Source organism: Centruroides vittatus, unplaced genomic scaffold (genome assembly GCF_030686945.1).
Source record: "Centruroides vittatus isolate TY-2023 unplaced genomic scaffold, ASM3068694v2 contig_2565, whole genome shotgun sequence".
NCBI lineage: Eukaryota > Metazoa > Arthropoda > Arachnida > Scorpiones > Buthidae > Centruroides > Centruroides vittatus.
Genome location: NW_027121627.1, coordinates 230,366 through 250,326, shown reverse-complemented (window position 1 = coordinate 250,326; position 19,961 = coordinate 230,366). Strand labels below are relative to the sequence as shown.

At 31.6% G+C, this 19,961-nt stretch overlaps 1 protein-coding gene across 1 annotated transcript; it reads left to right on the top strand.

The window, feature by feature from the left end:
- The first annotated feature begins 8,043 nt into the window (after positions 1-8,043).
- On the top strand, positions 8,044-17,022 carry LOC136971468 (uncharacterized). Its single transcript, XM_067265925.1, has 30 exons — positions 8,044-8,107; positions 8,189-8,397; positions 8,476-8,669; positions 8,739-8,944; positions 9,042-9,187; positions 10,097-10,234; positions 10,302-10,402; positions 10,464-10,650; positions 10,713-10,880; positions 10,958-11,131; positions 11,202-11,411; positions 11,482-11,693; positions 11,761-11,953; positions 12,023-12,471; positions 12,543-12,746; positions 12,817-12,964; positions 13,252-13,413; positions 13,493-13,730; positions 13,805-13,944; positions 14,021-14,175; positions 14,245-14,505; positions 14,603-15,011; positions 15,079-15,272; positions 15,342-15,504; positions 15,586-15,679; positions 15,747-15,950; positions 16,015-16,184; positions 16,246-16,448; positions 16,508-16,730; positions 16,799-17,022. Exons 2-30 carry the CDS (start codon positions 8,190-8,192, stop codon positions 17,020-17,022), a joined length of 5,778 nt encoding a protein of 1,925 aa, XP_067122026.1. The 5' UTR covers positions 8,044-8,107; position 8,189.
- Positions 17,023-19,961: the final 2,939 nt, after the last annotated feature.

Here is a 19,961-nt window from a genome sequence, read left to right as displayed (position 1 = left end):
GGAACTCATTAGAATGGAAGCGACCAGAGGTAGAACTCAGACGTGTTCATTCAAGATACCGCCATGCCCAGAAATACCATCCGAAGTCGATTTAACATATAGACTATAGATAGAAAACCCCTATTTACACTACGATATGCGCTTGGTAGATCGATTAAAGTTATAACAAATTTTTAAAAAATAAAAAACAATTACTTCTATTTTATTTGTGCAATACTAAAGTACATAACTTGTTTATTGGGCTGCAGTTTGAAAAAATTTTCGACCTATAAATTCCGTCATCTGTCCGTCCGTTTGTCTTTCCTTAATCTCGAGAACGGAGTAAGATAGATGAAATCCGAGACCAGATATGGGATCCGGGAAGGCTCAATTAATTATATACGAACTTTCGATGCAAACCTAAAGTAATGTTATTACAATTCAAAAATTTTCCTCTGAAAGGTGTTAGATTGTTTTGTTGACACGATTCTATTGTTCAAGGAAAAGTATGATGTGCAGGGACAGATCACTACTAATTTGAGGTGGAGAGAATATATTTTAAATTTAAAATACGATTAAAAATTGCAGCCCGGCATTGTGACTGTCACAATAAATATTATTTTGTAATTTCGATACTTTGTTATAGATTTATCTCCGTCTGCTTAAATATATTTTTCTTTGTAAACAAATATTAAAAAATTTAAAAAACGTTTTTGTTTTTGAAAATGGAAATATTGCAATTTTTTCTACATATTTTAAATGTTTTTTACATTTATTTTTTGAAATTCGTTTTATGGCGATCAGTCCCGCGACGACAGACCAATCCTTTGCTTTTTAATACCTTGAATATCAACAGTGATATTAAAAAAATAAGTATATGAGTAAGTTTAGATTACATCTTAATGGATTCAACGAACCATACATAAAATACGTCATCAAACAAAACGGTTGTCCCACGCCCTTCGCATTTCCTGTTACAAAGCACTAAGGACCACGCTAACCATTATTTATTAATTAAAACCAAAAAATCAATGCTTATTTATTAAAACAATTACATATTAACAGCTTTATTTGAATTTTTTTCGAGTATAATTTTAGAACATCGCCATTCTTTTTTAAATTTTATTATATTCACAAATTTTAGAAATATAATACATTTTTATTGGATAAGAGAGTACAAGAGAATCGCAGATTTGTAGTATATTCGGATTCCAATTATCAGAACGATGACATCGGTTTATCTATATTTTCCTTATTTCGTCATTTTTTAGGGAAAACGAGTTATGTGGTTTAATTCAAGATTGCTCCTAGATTTTGGACATCGTACTATTGTTGCTACAGCAACAGCACCCTTCATATTTGGTATTTAAATTGATTTAAAACAATAAAAACGATGTCTTCTCTTTTGATTCTATATGAAAAAGTTGAAAAAATATTAAGTACAGATATTTAGGCCTATTTCAATCTTTGAATAATTTAAAATAGAAATAATTAATTTAAAATAATAAATAGCAATCTTATCACTTGTATAAGAATACGACAAAACATGCTCGATGGTATCGCTGACATCAAAACTGAACGATTGCCGAAATTTCCCTTACTTAAAACTAGCCGAATGTGCACACCTTGTTTCTATGGGCAAGCGCCAAATCCGACAGAGGACGCTCAAGATGGCTGCCGAAACAGGTAAGGAACCGACCATGTGTTTGTTCAATGCCTGAGCCGATTCAGTTTCCATCGGTGACGACTGTTGCGATGACCAAATGGAGAACAAATCATTGAATTTATGTCAAATTCTAGACTGTATCGGCGACAGGAAACGTTGTCTTGTAGAAAGTGAAGCCGTTTTGGATGCTGGACACATCGTATTTTGTGGATTAAACTCTAACAACAACACTGAAAGTTCATGTTGTTGCTTTAGTGTTTCAATCTCAGATATTGTCATTTTAATACATCTCAATTACGGGGAGAATGCACGTGCAAAGCGGGGCTGTCTGGTTTTCGTAAACATGTGATAGCTGAGCATAATACTAAAATGAAAACAAAAAACGTAAATTAACTTATATTTTCAATTAAGAATACTTTTAAAAATTTGACTGGAAAGTTATCTTGACATATGTATATGAAGATAGAAAATTTACCTATTTTCTTTCCGATCTGCGTACAAAAACAATTTTTCGACAGGCATGTCCATTTACAAAAAAAAAAAAAAAAAATTAGACATTTTTTTCTTTTTATGTGGACGGCTTCAGATTTTCAAGAGAATAATTATCAAACTTAAATTTGAATATTACCGTACGTCATGACTACATAAGAATTATTTAAAAATAAAATAAGACTATCGTCTGTAGAATTAAAACACTTCTCACCTGTTACACGTCAACAGGTGAGAAGTGTTAAATATTTTAAGCAGTATACACCATGTTCCAATACAAAAACATAATTTTATTTATCATAATAGTTATGTTCAGTGTTGTTGTTAGAGTTTAATCCACAAAATACGGTGTGTCCAGCATCCAAAACGGTTTCACCTTCTACAGAACAACGTTTCCTGTCGGTTCCTTACCTGTTTCGGCAGCCATTTTGAGCGCCCTCTGTCGGATTTGACGCTTGCCAATAGTCTTTGGGTAGAACTAGAAGGTGGAATAGATTAATTCACGGACATTTTTATAGTAATACTAAAATATAATATCTTTACTTAATTTTTATAAAAGTAAATCGACTTATTAAAGAATAAGATTTGTGCTCTAGTGCCAAATTGTCTTATTTATTTAATTTATTTTAGCCAACTCTAGCCCGATAATTCGGCTCTTGTGGATGTATAGAATAAGATTTGTTTTTCTATGAGTATTGGGGAAAATAAAAATAAAATAAATTTAGGTACCGAACATACACCCGTACCTCTTATATTACTCTATATTACTCAAAATTTAACCAGAAAATATATGAATGAATTTCTATATAATATGGCTAATTTATGATTACCGTTGTGTGAATCTCCAAAATGAGAACCCCTCAGCCAATTCGATGCCCAGAGTAGAGCATGAAATTCTGGAAAAATGTTTTCTAATTAAAGGAGTTACAATAATACTAAAAAAAAAGGATTCTTGTAGGATTGTAAGTCACAGTTCAAAAAAACTTCAATTGGACTTTTTGCATCCGAAACGCGAAAAGTTCAATTGAAAAGCTTCTCTTCAACAGTAGGCTTATAGAATTAAATAACAGCGATAAACTTTAAAAATTAATTGCTGCCAATAGAAATTTTAATTATAAAATTTTTTATTTCTGTGTTATTTAAAAAATATGAAATAGTGTATCATTTATATATATTAAAAACAATAATAATAAATACTAAACAGCAGCTTAAGCACATGGAGTTGTCTGAGAAAATGTAATGAAAATGTTCTACTATGATCAAATTTTGTTATTGCGTGTTCATTTATGTAAATAATTCATTCATATAAATAAATTAGTTTATTGATGATTTTATAATATTTCTGAAATGATTACGTCGATTGGTAATCAATAAGAATAGCTTTTTATTCTTCAATTTTTCGGAAAAAAGAAATAATTTTGATTTCATAAACCCTTTTGGAGTCACGCAGGATATGATTCGTAAATATATTGTAAGCCTGTCATCGTTTAGCATTTAGTTCCGATGTTGAATCACTGCTAAATAATAATATAATGGCGCTATTATATACAGAATATCTTTACATAATACCTCAGAACTTACATTTTTAAACGGATGTCACAGGTGTATTTAATGGAAAAATGTGCCCATTTACTTCGTATTATTGCAAGATGTTCTCAAATATTATTTTGGATAATTTAGCGCCAAATAAATTGGCATTAAATCAACTTCATAGCACATCGTTGTCAAGATCATGGACTCCAAAATTAGGACTTTTACTTTTTTATTTTTTATTTTTATTCCATTGATCCGACGGAAATTGGATTTTGCAGCCGAATCCAAACCCGAAACCGAATTTGGGTTTTAAAGTCAGTTTCTGCCGAAACCGAAAAATCCAGACCAAATCTTAACTATTCTTGGTTAATTTAAACTTATATAGTAAAAATTAATTACCAAAAATCAATAAATTCATTGTACAATATGCTTAGCGTTCATATAACTACAGTAAGACCCCGCTTAACGTGGGGGTTGCGTATTGCTAAGCGAAACAGCATTAAACGAAATCATTGTAACGTAGAGTAAATAGGGAAAGAGAAACAGGCGACCAAAAATAAACAAATTTTACTTTAAGTTATCTTTATATTAATTTGCGTAATAATACAGTATATGTTAAATAATACATAAACATATACACAGACGGCCGGATGGCCGAGCGGTCAAGGTGGCAGCCTACCGCTCTGGGGGACCCGGGATCGAATCCGAACGGGTCGAATAATCCCCAGGAATTTTTCGGGGGGTAGTCCGTTCGGATATGTCGGGCCCCGTCCCTCACCACCCGGTCGCCCCATTGTGGGCCTGGCCGAACCCATAATGGGCCTTCTAAAAAGAGGCCCTCTTAGTGCCCACAGGGCGGAAAGAGTTAAAAAAAAAAAAAACATATACACACAGAAATCTAAGCTTCATTTTTATGATGAACGTTTTGGCTTTCCTGAAATTTTAGTTTTTTGCGATAAAGTCGTGTAGTTTCATTTGTCTTTTTTTTTCCTTTTCTTAAGCAAATGTCAGTAGCAGAAGATCGCATCCAAAACGCCTCGTTTTGCTTTTGCACTCCTTTCAAAATCTGGATAATTCGCTACAATTTGATCAGCGATTTCGGTTATCGCTGATCAAATTGTATCGCTGATCGTTACCAAACTTTTACTAAAGAAATCTGTAGAGAAATTCTTCGGGTTCTTCGTTTTCAGAATCTCTATTTTCCAGTTCTTCATGAATTCCTTGTTCTGCCATTTCTTGAAGGTCGTCGTTCGTAAGGCTCTCACCAGAATCCTGCTGTAACTCCTCAATATCCTGCTTGTCTAGATCTCCTAGTCCTGCTGTATCGATTACGTTGACAATTTGGTCAACTCTTCTCGTTGAGAATTCTTGGATACCTTCAGCCATAACTTCTTCCACACTTCGTTCGTGCATTTATCAGTTAATTCTTGCCAAGCGAAGTCGATATTGTCTATGGCATCCATGGTGTTATATTTTTTTCCAAAATTGCAGCTAACAAACATAGATTTAAGGAAAGTACAGCGCTACAACGAATTGCCACCTTTTTCTGATTGGTTCGTGTTCGGGAATAATCATATTATATACGAATCAATGAAATGCCTTGGTAATTTGAATCAGAATAAATTTTGAGCGTTTTTTAGGCTTTGAGCAGACCGCGTTATATTGAATCTGCGTTAATCGAGGCAGCGTTGAGCGGGATCTTACTGTATTTATAAATAACTCGCCACTTATTTGAAAACTTAAAAGCATATTAAAATCTCAAATCAACTAATATAAGTATCGGTAACATTTAGTTTATGTTAGAAATCAGTTTGAATGATTTTTTAATAGTAACTAACTAGAATAAAACATGTTATTTATGTTAAAATTAAAAGTGTCAATTACACAAAACGTTTCAAAATCAAGCCACAGAATGAACAGCGACGGACAGCAACATTTTCAGTTTCAGTACCTGATGCTGTACTGCTGGTATCGATACTGACACCATTGCCGATATCGATACATTAAAATTATTCATGATAACTTTATGATACTTTTGTGGTATCGGGACACCATCTCGAGATATGGCGTAGTCATATCTAGAGAGAGGTCGGACTTAATGAACATTTTATTTGTTGTTGGCATTTACAATTTTTTTTTTTTTTTATAAAACTCATCTCTATCCTCAAAATTAAGCTTTTTGCCGTTTTATAATACAGTGAAACCTCGGTTTCGTCGATAATTCGTCCGAAAACAATCGGCGAAATCCGAAACCAACAAAAACGGGGCAATTATTTCCATGTGAATCTATGTAAATTCAATTAATACGTTCTAGACATTCCAAATACGTACCAAAACACATTTTATAGAGAAAAAATATAGTGTTTAATAATAAAAGTAATAAAAAATTAATATAAAATGAATATAAAAGACTAATGTAAAGAATAAATGAACATTTAACATGGCATTTCCTATGATGGAAAGCAATGAAATTGGGCATATTCAAATCTCAGCATCAATCCAGTAAGATACTGGCGTTTTCTAGAGAACACAAACGCTGATTGCCGGAATTTCGGAAGAGAAAAAGAATAAAACTGGAAAATGATGTGGACTTCCACGTTACGTTAAATTTATTTTTGAACTTATTTAATGAGAACAGCTTAATGAAAAATGAATATCTCAAAAATAGAAATAGGGATGAAGATTTTTTAAATTTCCGTAGAAGTTTTAAATAATTAAATCAATCCTAAGATTACACTTTAATAACAAGAAAAAATTATGTGATGTCTTACGTAAATATACTAGTATATTAAAATATTCTATTAATGTACTAACCTAATCTTAATTTATTCAGAGTTTATTCATCAACAAATAAATTAAATTAAAAATTTCCAACGCAAAATAGAGCTTTTACGAGCCTCGTGGTGGCGGCCATCTTGTTTTCTGGTGTATCCAGCATCGAAAAAGACGCTTGCAGTTCGCTGGAAGCACGCTGAGATTTTGAATACGCCTATTGTTTGGCTAGACGCGCAGGGTAATGCTCACACAACGAGAAACAACGCCACACTGAGCAGGAAAACGCATAGTTCCGCAAAATTAGCAGCGAGGTCATGTGAGTTTGCCGACGATAACCGAAGTTAACGAAAACCGAGGTATTACTGTAATTATTAATATAAAAATTATTTTTAAAATAAACTCTTATAACTTCTGGGAAAGCTAGTTGCCGGATTTTTTTGTAAATCTTAGTCTTTGTTCTGAGGACATTAAAGCGTTCTCCGTACTTATTGCTGATTCTGCCAATTTAAAATAAGGCTGTCAAATGTGAGAGGAGGAAATGTAGGGTATCCAACTCTATGAAGATTTCTTTGGATTTGACTAATACTCGAACCCAAATCCCTCAGAGAGGTCAGATGACGCCTTTGCCTCCCGGTTATCTGGGCATTTACTGAAATGGATTAGCACCAAACAGAATTAACTCCGAGATGAGACGAACTGATATGTCGGATCTATCCAAACTATGGCGTGACAATTCATCTTCGTGAATCAAAGACTTCAAGGGAAGATCAGGATTGTTGTTTACTAAGATAATAATAATAACGTCTTTAAAGTGAAATTCAAACAAAAAGATATTTATTATCTTCTTTAATTTTGTTTCAGCAACAAATGCAATATATTTGAAGCGGAGCGTTAGCGAAGTTACGTGGTTTACAGAATTGTGTTCGTTCTCGTTATCTGTTGGATCGATTTTGATTGAAGTTTGCCATTTTCCATTAATTGCGACGAGAAATCCAAAAATGTAATGAGGGTTCATTTAAATTTTAAAAACATAAGTGTCCAAACTTCGTTTTCGATATACAGAGATATTAAAGTGACGATAACCCCGCTTTCTGATGCGAATGAGCGCGCTTGAAGGAAATAGACAGGAAAAACGAACAAAACGCAAGAACACTTTTGTGTTTCAATTGTGTCTTGTTGCCGTGTCTTAAGAAACATTTCTGGAGCCATCTTTACCGCGAGAGAGTTGAATTTGAATCCAATCCATTAATAACTTAATTGAGTAACTATATGTTTGATCACGGATAATTGCGCATAATTGTGATTAGGATGAACAGTTTATTTCTATTAGCAATTAATATTTATTTTAATCTATTGATATTACCAGTACGCTACATTGATATTTTCTATTTTCAACATCAGTAATGAGTTGAATATTGTATACAGAGTTCCACACATTCTTATAAACTATGAGAATATTAAAATTATTTAATGTTCAAATTCATTATATACTGTAAAATATATCAAATAAATTACTATTTACTATTTTAATTATTATTAAATATAAATTATAATTTATGTAAATTACTACTTTATAATGGTTTGGGACTTGCCTGTAGAGGACTGCAAGAAGTGCTGTATAAAGGTGACGAGATAGGAGACGATATTTACATTTTGTCTCTTAGAGTAAGTATTTTCTTTAAAAAATATAATAGTATAATTTTATTAATTATAAAACTATTAATTTATTTGGGTGAACTGTATTAGAATGGGGCAACGATGTTTAAGCTTCGTACTGTTAATTACTTTTTGGACGATTTTGACTTTTGTTGAGCTTCAGAAAGCTCAAATAGAAAATTCCTTGGAACAAATAGAAACTTATTTATTAAAGAAAAATAAAGAATATGAGAGATTATTCGAAGAAGCTCTTAATAAATCGAGAGGTCGAAGAAATGTAACTAAAGAGAACATTTTAGGTATTCAAAATAAGTTCTGTGGTTTTTTTTCCCTCTTAGCATTTACAGTTAATTGTTTTTTCGTTTCTAATTTTCTAGATATGCAACAACTTAAATATACTATAATACAAACAAAGAAATCAAACTTCTCTACAGATTTTAAAATTTTGTGTTTGTTAAAAGTTGACAATAGCTCTTTAGCTTTCGGAACTGACAAAGGAAATCTTATTTTTTATAATAATAATGTAGTAACTTCATACAAAAAGTTACCTGGAATACCCTATCATATGGAAGTAAGTCATGAATTTTTTTTACTCGAGAATCCCCTCCTGATGAGGATCATTAATAAAATTTTTCCGTAGCATTTCCTGTACAATGGTATTGATCACTTCGTAGTAGGATATAAAACTAACTATAAGAATCGTTATTTTATTCAAGTTTTCGTAAGAGATGATGATAAAAACTACTCTCGAATAACATTTGATTATAAAACGGATTTTCAAGTAGTAAAATTAAAGAGCGATTACTACATGTTCACCTGTAGCATCGGTTCTGAAAGATTAGCAGAGTAAGTACTTTGGTGTAATCTTTTTTTTTTAATTGTAAACTAGGAAATGACTTAATTTTTTTCACTTGTGTTTTTAATTGACCATTCTTTTATTTAGACTATACAAATTAACTCCTCATTTTAATTTTCTTACGGATTATCCGACTAAAAATTCTGTTGCGTGTACACTATGGTTAATGGAAGGATCTCTTTATGCTGTAATTGCTCAAGAAACAGGGAAATCGCCGTTGTTAATTTATAATGGTAATCTTTATTTATTCGTCAAATTTTCCTTTATTATAGTATAGCTGTATTCTTATGAGTTTTAACTGCTATACTCCTTTATCATCATCAGATGTATCTCAAAACAGCCAAAACAAATATCCATTTGTTTGACAACACACAATTTATTAAAATCCAATTTTCTCTTCTACATATGCATTTTGGATTGACGTAAAATCTCAACCCCTCTTCAATGAATTTGTACGTGTTTTTTTTTTTTTCTTCTTTTTTTTGTCTTGTAAAGAACAGCTATAGGTGGAAATTCGGGTAAGCGTACATATCTAGTGTTTATAAGTGTACTATCTAACAATCTTCACAGAATTAAAATGTATACAAAATTATAAACACTGAATATGTACTTTTACCCGAATTGCCACCTATAGTTTTTCTTTACAAGAAAAAAGCGTACAAATTCATTGAAGAGGGGTTGAGATTTTACGTCAATCCGAAATGCATACGTAAAAGCAGGAGCTGATCTAGGGTTTTTTTCGGGGCCTAGTGCTTATTGAAGTCCAATGGGGATGTTTTGTTAATGATAATTTATAGTATTTTGTATTAATAATATAATAATAACAACTATTTTCTCTAAACGATAAGTGCTCATTGTTAATGAAAAAGTATTAGAATTTTATAATGATGATGATTTCAATTTTTGTGGGCCCTTGACACTTGGGGGGGCCCATGGCTTAAGTCCTATTAGTTGCTATGTAGATCCGTCCCTGTGTAGAAGAGAGAATTGATTTTAAAAATTTGTGCGTTGTTAAACAAATGGATATTTTGTTTTGGTTGTTTTTGAAATACTACTCATCATCAAGGATTATAGTTAAAACCCGCAATGTAAAACCATTTTACGAATGAATTTTTTTGTAAATTTTATCTATTTTTAATTAGAGAATACTAAAGAACTGGCTCTTCTTCAAATGATTTCTGTGGAAAGACCATCTAAAGTAGCTCGTTTTGCAATCAACAAATATCACTATTTAATTTTTCTTGCAAATGGAACCCCAACAATACATTATTGGTGGGAAGGTAACAGAATATACTGTGTGCGCGCATTGGTGTATTTGTAGGTAATAACTAATATTCAATTTTTCAGGTGATCAGTTTTTAGAGCAGCAGCAACTCAAAGTAAATGCGTTTGATTTGGATGTTGGTCAACTAAAAACGGGAAAAATATTAATTGGGATTGCTACAAAGGTAATAAAAAATATTTTCTTTTTGGATTCAAATTTTTTAAACTAATTTTTGCGTTTTATAGAAAACAGTGATGTTCTTCGTGGAATATGTCAAGGGCAAATTTAGGCCAGCTGGAAATTTTTCTGTAGATTCGACTATCGAAAATATAAAAATTATCAATATCGCTAAAGATTACATTCTCGTTAATTTTGAAGAGAAATCCTCTGAAATATACGAGCTAATTATCGAACAATCTTTGGAACCCTACGGTAAGTTATGAATAACAGTTTGTACGAATTTCGTTTTTCGATTTTTTTTCTCCCTTCTCTAGACAAAAAGAACGAAACTTCGTTAAAGCCTTTATTCCAATGTCTTGTTTCTTTAAATGAAACACTAACCGAACGATCTAAAAGTATACATAATATGCTAATAAATGCTTCAAAGGTATGGACTACAAACAGACATCATAAACGAATCGAGGCACACGTGATCATTAAAAGTAAGAGAGTGAATTATTAATATAATGTAATTAAAAAAAGGTACAATTTTTTATATTCAAAAATACAAAATTTTCAGACGATTTGATTGTCGATAAAGCTGTCTTTATTACTGAAGTAAATATGGAAATCGATTATGATATTTTGAGGAATGGATATCACAAGTCTTTGCAGGATTACTTAGCATTATTTGGCGATTTGCAAGCAAAAGCAAGACGGGCTGTCACAAAATCGACATATCAAGAAATAACTGGTAGTAACAATTTTAGTATTTATTTAGACTAAACAGATTTTTATAAAGTATCATTTTTTTAAAAAAAAAGGTAACATCAAATTTCAATATCCAATTGAATCAGAAGATACAAGAATAAATTACTTATCAAATGATATCATTATTAATAATATGTCACTGAAAGCATTAGAAAAATATGCGTTGAAAACGAAGCAAATAACAAAGGAAAGCTTTAAAATAAACTTCATCAAGGCACAAGAAATTATAGTTGAAGGAAAATTAAATGGAATATTTATTAAAGGTAAAAAGCAAAAATTGTTTAAAATTCTGGAAGCAGGCATTGAACATTTGTTTTAATTAAATATTTTCAGATCTATTTTTGATTAACGGAATGCAAACGATTACTGGTAACCTAAGTTTTACGGATCTTCATATCAATGAAGATCTTAATGTGAAAAGAACAATCAACGATATTAGTTTTGATGAAATTGTTTCCAGAGAGAATTTCGTTATATATGGGAAAAAGGTTTTTAATCGAATTTTAGTTAAGAAAAATATAGAAGTTCGCACAAATACAAATAAAGTATGGAGTGTACTTTTTTTTTCTAATTTAGACCATGATAAGAATTTCATTAATATTCTATTTTTAGTTGAAACTTTCGTCAGTAGCAAGAAAAGTAGTAACTACAACATCGGATCATAGATTATCTGGTAATATTTCGTTTAAAGATCACGTTATCATCCATAATTTAATCTTAACTGGTTCAGTTAACGAGAAGAAATTTGAAAAACTCTACTCTGAAGCTGTGTTGATTGATCGTTATCATCATAAGGCAATTAAAGGTGTGTGTTTTAATTATATTTTGATGACAAACGAGTATTCTTTTTTTTCACTGTCCATGTAATTTTTAGGTTTGAAAACATTTAATAATAATGTAACTGTCGATAATATGAAGGTTTACGGACAGTTTAACAATCGAAATTTGGAATCTCTACTGACAACACACACAAAGCAACTTATAACTAATATTGTTACATTTAAAAACTTGATTATTTTCGAAAATGATCTCACTGTAGATACAATTAATTCGATAAGATTTAGTGATGCGGTTTTGTCGTTTCGAAACGAGATCATAACCAGTAGAAAGATTTTCGAAAGCAATATCATTGTAAATGATATCGAATTGGGAGAACATGGCACCATTAATGGCATAAAACCTTCTGATCTTTTGCAACTATACCAATTGATAACTGAAACCAGATATACAGAAATTGCAGTAAATAGTACAAATTACATAAAATCATCAGAAGATATTAGAAATATTAATATTTCTAATATGTGGAGAAAGTCAAAAAATAAGGTAAGTAGAACTTAATGAATCTCTAAAGCTATTTTGTAACAACTAAAAAAAGCATTCAATTTCCCTTCTAGACAATTTGTGTTCCTGTTAATTTTGGTAATACAGTTGTTTTCGAAAATAGCTTGAGAGCAGACATGTTCTTAAAGAACAAATTAATTTCTTATTCAACCAATATCATCAACGCAAACATAACGTTCGTAGACGACGTTACGACTCCTCTAATCAATCATATTTGTGGTAAAGTTAATGGAATAAATCTTTATCAACTAAAAAAAGTAACTAGTATAAAATTTTCTTAAACATGGAATGCGAAAAACGTTTTCCTAATTCTAATTTAATTTTCAGGAAATTTTCTTGATTTCAAATCCCTGGAAATGTAAAGGAACAAAAACCTTCCATTCTTTAAGTGTTAAGAATGGAATTACAACAAAGTTACTTAATGGATATGATACATCAGATATAGTGTTGTTGCATACTGATCAATATATAATCGGTAAGATTAGATTTTTTTTAAGAATAGTTCTCCTCCAGTCTTTCTCCACTTGCAGTTCTCTCCATTTGAATTCTTCTATGGCTTTTTCAATTGCGTTTAATCAAAAACTGTTTGATCTCGCTCTTCTGTATTCTGATATTTGTGTTTTAAAACTATATTGTAATTTTCCGGCTGCCAGCGCCTTAACATGTTCAAACCATTCTAAATCTTCTCTCCTCTGCTAATAATTCTTTCTAATACTTTTTTTTCAACATAAAAATAATTTTAAATATATATTTTTTAAACAGGAAATATTGTTTTTAAGAACGTGCTTGTCCATAATTTAAGGGTAAGGAATTTATTCGTAGCGAATATTAATGAATATTCGGTAGAAACATTCCTAAGTGAAATTGTCACTCAAAATTCTCAAAATGTAACTTTAACGGATAAAGTATTCAACAATATAATTGGTAAGTCCTGATTTTATATTGAATTTTGATTTCAGTTTATTTTATTTTCTAAAATTTATTTTGTTTTTAAAAACTTCAGTGAAAGGTTCAATAACAGTTAAAGGTATGATCGATGGAGTAGCGATTGAGGAATTTATACGTAGAGCAGTTACTCAGAATTCTAAACAAAATATTGTTCAGAAGATATTTACAAATGACTTAATTTTCGAAGATGATCTGTCTGTCCATAGTTTAAATAATTTAGATATTGTTGATCATATTAACCGTGTGGTTTTCGTTGATCAAAAAGAAATATATGGGCAAAAGATAGTTGAAGGGTAATCTATTTCTTTTCCTCCTCTACAACTTTAGACATTTTTTTTTTTTTAACTTTATTTTGCTGTTCTTGCAGAAACGTGGAAGTAAAAGGAGAACTAATTATAGAAGGTTTAATCAATGGTGTGAACATAGAATTGTTGAGCCAAAAAGCATTGTCAAAAAATAAATCTAATACGTTTAATTCTTTTACGTTCTATAAAGATGTTATAATAGGTAATTAACAGTTACTAAAATTTTATATATATCCTAATCATTTTAAGTTATATTAGTGTTTTTTATAATTTTAAAGATAAATTGTACACGAAAACTTTAAATGGAAAAGATGTGAACAACTTAATCACCATCTATGGAAACGAAACGTTAAATTACGTTCTAATTACAAACGATATAACGGCTTACAATATAAAAATAAAAGGTTTACTAAATAACAATAACATCACAAAGGTAAGGTTTATAAATATTTTATTTTGTACAAAATAATTTTGTAATTTTTGTTTAAATTCTTCTTTTTAGTTTAAAGAGAGCGCATTGTATAAATATAAACACAATCAGACTATAATTAAAATGAAGAAAATTAAAAATTTGATAGTCGAAGGAAACACCAATTTTCAAGGCAAAGTGAACGATGAAGATCCTTCGGCTGTTTTCAAATCGCCTGTTAAATTAACTGTGTTGAATTACACTCGAATCCATGTAAAGAATATGTATGTAAGAACCATCAACAATGTGGATCTTTCTTTCTTAAAAGATATCGTACTTAAATCTGAAGAACAGGTAAGTGGGCCTACAACAAACTTTTTCCTCTTTCTATAGAATGTTTTTTTTTTTTTTGTTTTTATAGAAATTAGTTTTTATTTTTCAAATATTTCAGCTCATTAAAGGGGTGACGATCTTCGCAAATGTATCAGAAATGATAATAGAGAAAGACCTAGAAATCAGGAAAAACCTTTCTGTTAATTCTATCAACGATCTTATTATGTCTAATGTCGTTACTAAACATTCTGTTCAAACTATTTATGGAAATATTAAATTAGAAAACTTAATTGTCGACAACCTCTACGTTACTGAGAGCATAAATGGATTATCCATTCCCAAAGACCTCGTACTGAAAAATACCGATGAAGTTGTCTATGGAACAACGTACTTTAATGAATTTATACAAATGAATAAAAATTTAAATGTTTATGGTATGATTGAAGATGTTAACGCTTCTCTTATTTGGAACGCATTGCATACTAAAGAATATAGGTGGAATTTTCTCGATGAAGTCTTTGTTGACAGTGAGTATCTTCTGCATCAGAGATCATAAGAATGAAAACTAATCTTTTTTTCTTTTTATCAATTTAGAATTGATCATACGTGAGAGTATAAATGGAATAAACGTAGAAGAATTTGTATCCTCTTCTACCGAAGTAATTACAGGTGTTAAAATCATCAAAAGTTTAACTACAGACGTTTTGAATACAACCTTCATTAATGGTTACAATTTGACAAATATCATCACGTCTATCTACGAAAATAACAATCCGAAAACAATTATGGTATTTCTTTTTGTCTTACTGGTTTTTGTTGTTTGTCGTTTTTTGTTAATTTTTAAAAAATTCTTTTAGGAAATTAAAAACAAAGTAACTGTGGAGAAAATTACAGTTAGGAATACTTTTAATGATAATCCTATCCATAAGATAGGAAACTATACCATAGTCACTCTGGATAACTTGACAACCAATTTGGTCAATTACAACTCTTACGTTGAGAAATATTCAACTTTATATAGTAAGCAGATTTTTTAAATTTAATTATTCTTATATATAGATTTTATTCTAATTTTTAATTATTTTTATAAAATATTTGTAGGTAGGATATCCGAATTTGCTTATTTCAGCACTGTTGATGAATTGTCCTTAGGTCCCGTTGCGAAGATCATATCTCAATTCAATATATTTGAACAGTATACATTATTTTCTTTTTTTTTTTCTTTGAAAAATATGTACTAAAAATTTATTATTTAACTACAGATTAAGCTCAAAAACTTTGCTAACGATTTGGGTTAATGCAACATGCAACAGATTCTGCTGTAAAGGCTATACTTACTACTTGCAACCTAGCGATAGATTATCGGATATAAAGGGACCTTACGAAGGGCGTCACTTGTCATTTGTGGGAACTCTCCTGTCTAATATGACAAATGGAAAAAATGCAATACGTATTGTAAGAAAAGGGTGAGTACTTTTCTAAGTATTCTCTTCTCCTCCCTCCTCTTCAATTTGTAATTTACTTGTTCAGATGCTCCGAGGTAATCTGTGAAACATTAGTAATGAAAAACATTCCTTTTGTGGAGAGTAGTACATTTGTAGATGAGATGACGTTGCCTATGATGGAGATTGAAGATGCTAAAGTTTTTCGAGCAAATAATGAGTTATTTTTAGTCGTTTTTACGTCTAACGATTCAACGAGTAAGTGTTTTTTTTCTAATAATAGTCTTATACATATAGTAACCCAAACAATTTTTATTAGCTTTAAAAAGTGCAATAAGAGTTTATCAATATAAGGACGGATGGGAAGAACGTCAAATGTTATCAACATTTTCAGCAAAATCGATAGATTTACTTAACGGCTTAAAGGAAACGGATATTTATTTGGCAGTGGCTTATCAGGTGTTAGTGCAAAATTGTAAAAATCAGAGCCTCATTTATAAATGGGATACCTACAAGAGAGAGGTAAGGGAACTGTTTAAATTTTTCTGGATTTTTACCATAATGACGACCGACTGTTTCAGTTTCTGCCATTCCATCCCATGCTGTCGTGTTGTGCTAATGTTGTGTTATGGATAAGTCGAAGAGGAGAACATTACTTAATAGTAGGATATAAAAACTCTCAACAAAATTTAAAGGGTTATTCTTTTCCAATGTCACTTTACGTTCTAGACAAAGGAAAATTTTACATTCTTCAAACAGTTCATAGTTATCACGTTGTTTCAGTTGATTTCATCTCATTAAGAGGTAATCGTACTCAATATTTCTTATTCTAGAATAAAACTAAGAAGAAACTTATGGTTGTTCTTTTTCAGGTGAGGATTATGTACTCGTGGCAGACTCATTATATGATCTGCTTCGCGTTCTTCAATGGAGAGGATATAATCTTTTCGAAGAAATTCAAACAATAAAAGTAAACGGAGTGAGTCATGTTGCACACTATTTCTGGAATGATCGTCTCTTTATCGTTGTGGCATCTTCAAACAAAATCTTGCTTATGGAAGCAATGATCAGGGGTTCAGATATGAAATTTTCATGATTTTCTGTAAGATTTCTTTATGGGGGAAAATATTTAAAAGGGAAAAAATAAATCTTTTGAATCAATTTTCATGTAGTTGGAGACCAATTTTATAATCATATAAACTTAAAAATGAAATACGTGAAGTTGTTATTCATTCAAGAATAGTGTATAATTTCTTTTACTAATTGAAATATTTAGAGCGAGGTTGAGGCCGAAGTTTTAAACGTGAAAACGTGTACGTCGGACGTTCAGCGCCGCTTTCCTGTAAGCATAGAAGTTTGACAATGGTATTTGGATAGTCAGTGGAATCATGTTCGACATTCCAAACGCCATTGTCAAATTTCTAGGCTTATAGGAAAGCGGCGCCGAACGTCCGACGTACGTTTTCGCGTTTAAAACTTTGGCCTCTTTTTTTTTTTTTTAACTCTTTCCGCCCTGTGGGCACTAAGAGGGCCTCTTTTAGTAGGCCCATTATGGGTTCGGCCAGGCCCACAATGGGGCGACCGGGTGGTGAGGGACGGGGCCCGACATATCCGAACGGACCACCCCCCGAAAAATTCCTGGGGATTATTCGACCCGTTCGGATTCGATCCCGGGTCCCCCAGAGCGGTAGGCTGCCACCTTTACCGCTCGGCCATCCGGCCGTCAAAACTTTGGCCTCAACCTCTATTAGTTCAAGAATTAAACTTTATGATCAACTTTAATTACGTACATTGCAATGAGAGAGTTTTATTTTTGCCAATATCATATTCTATGAGAGATCGTTATTTCTCTTACGCATTAGTTAATCGACATCAACAGTAGATAATACTCAAAACTTAGAAAAACAAACTATATATATTTTTTTTTTACTTAGCTTAGTGTCAAGATTTTTATACACGAGTTGACTACCTGTAAATAAGCTGTGTGCATACAAATTCATGTATAAATTGATCAATAACAAAATATATTCTAATCCAGTGAGAAGCATTCCATGAAGTATTGAAACGGGGGAGGGAAAATTGTTACTAGGACGTAACTGCGTTTCTTTTCTTAATTTTATTTTTGGTAGAAATTTGTTTTTCCACACACCCACACATATATATATATCTCACTGCAAAACTTAATTGCAGCGGCACTCTAAACATATTTTTCTAAATTCAGCATAAACATAATGAACTAAAAATTGTCCAGCAAAGTTTTATTGCTTAATTTAAATATTTGTAGTATAAAACGAATACATCAGAAATGCTGCTGACATTGGTAAAACCACTTAGTATATTGTTCTATAGCATAACCCCGTAGATTCGTGCTTTATAACTCGGTCGAAGATAATTCCAGAAACCAAGAGTTAAATGGTTAATCTTTTCAGAAAAAATTTTAAATAAAAATTTGAATCTAACCTGTCTAATCAAATTCTGTATTAAATGTTTTTAAGCTCGTAATTTTTAGAATTTTATTTTGTATATTGTTACTGATTCACGTAACTTAAATGTGTGACACACCTTACAATATTAAGTTACGTGACTACAATTTTAATTTTGTATGTTTTTACTGAGATGAGCAGTTAAAACGATTAACATAAACATTTTAGGAATCGTGTTACATTTATCCCAATTTAGATTCATGTGTTAAAAGGGTGATTTTAAGTATTGTTCTTATCTATGAAAATTTAGTGCTAGCTTTATGGATCTGAAGAATTTGCCGGAATTTAATATTTTTTTAGATTTGCGTTTGAACAAATTGAGTTTCGAAAAGGAACGTTATCCGAAACATCTGTCACCATACTTCGTCCAAGACGACTCTGACGTCATAAGGTATTAAGAGCCCAGATGTAAGTGATCGCTGGAGGAGCAAACCTCTTTCCAAATTCTGAGAAGTCGCAGGAAATGATCACTGGACGAAGGATGTCCGTAAAAAACGAGGCAAAAAGTCTGTTCCAGAACCTGGAGACAAGGGCAAGGCTACTGATTCATATTATTTTATGAACCAATTGCAAGATATAGTAATACGTGATTTTAATACGAAGCTTCACTTAACAGAAATAATACCTAACAGAAAACTAATCCAAGCAAAAACATCTGATTTTATATATATAATTATATATAGCCTAAATTGCGCAAGTACTTACAGTTCTTACAATTTCTAAAATTTTTACTTTCTTCAGAGTTTTTTTCTTTTGATAAAGATAAGCTTGGCGCTTGAAAGCGATTTATAGACAATAATAATATCACAAATAAAAATCTTGTGGATACCGCTTCATACATGCAGAGCCGGATCCAATAGGTGCGAGGCCCCAGTGGCGTCTTCAGAACGTAAGGGGCCCTGGGCCAGGACCAAGATGGGGGCCCCCTTAAGGAAACAGAAAGAATAGTATATTACAGACCTAGGGCATTGACGTAGCCAGGGTTTTGTTATGGGGGGCCTAGTAGAGGCCAGCCTGACTCGAAATTGAATTATTTCAAATTATTGGTCATTGAAATGAAATTTACATTGAAATCTACAATAACTGGACACACACGTAATATGAAACTTCCTTTAACCATACGTTCTCGTAATCCCGTAAAGAACATGCAGTACGTAGTGTTTTCGGATACATTTTTCACCTTGCACACAATTAGCCGTTGACCTTTTTTTTAGTCTCCAGTTTTTTAACTTTGTCGAATTCCTTCAGCCATCTATTAGTACTCAAGTAACTGATATTCAGAAGTTAGTCGCGGACTGGGGACCCTGGGCCAGAGCCCCGTACGCCCTGCTATAAAGACGACACTGCGGGGTCCTCAAACTTTACATAACAAAATTAAGTTCATTTACATATAAAACATATTTTTGAATATTTTAAATAATAATTATTTTTGTAAAATGTACTAGGTATATCTATTTTTAAATATATAAATTTTGATGTGGCGCGGGGCCCGATTGACTCCAATCGCCTCAAATCGCGGCCGTCACACCATGTATGATACATGGTGTGGCGG

Coding starts and splice junctions, on each gene's coding strand:
- LOC136971468 (XM_067265925.1), top strand. CDS start 8,190: ATGGGGCAACGATGTTTAAGCTTCGTACTGTTAATTACTTTTTGGACG. Junction 13,414..13,492: donor AGTATTCAACAATATAATTG/GTAAGTCCTGAT, acceptor TAAAAACTTCAG/TGAAAGGTTCAATAACAGTT. Junction 14,506..14,602: donor TACTTAAATCTGAAGAACAG/GTAAGTGGGCCT, acceptor CAAATATTTCAG/CTCATTAAAGGGGTGACGAT.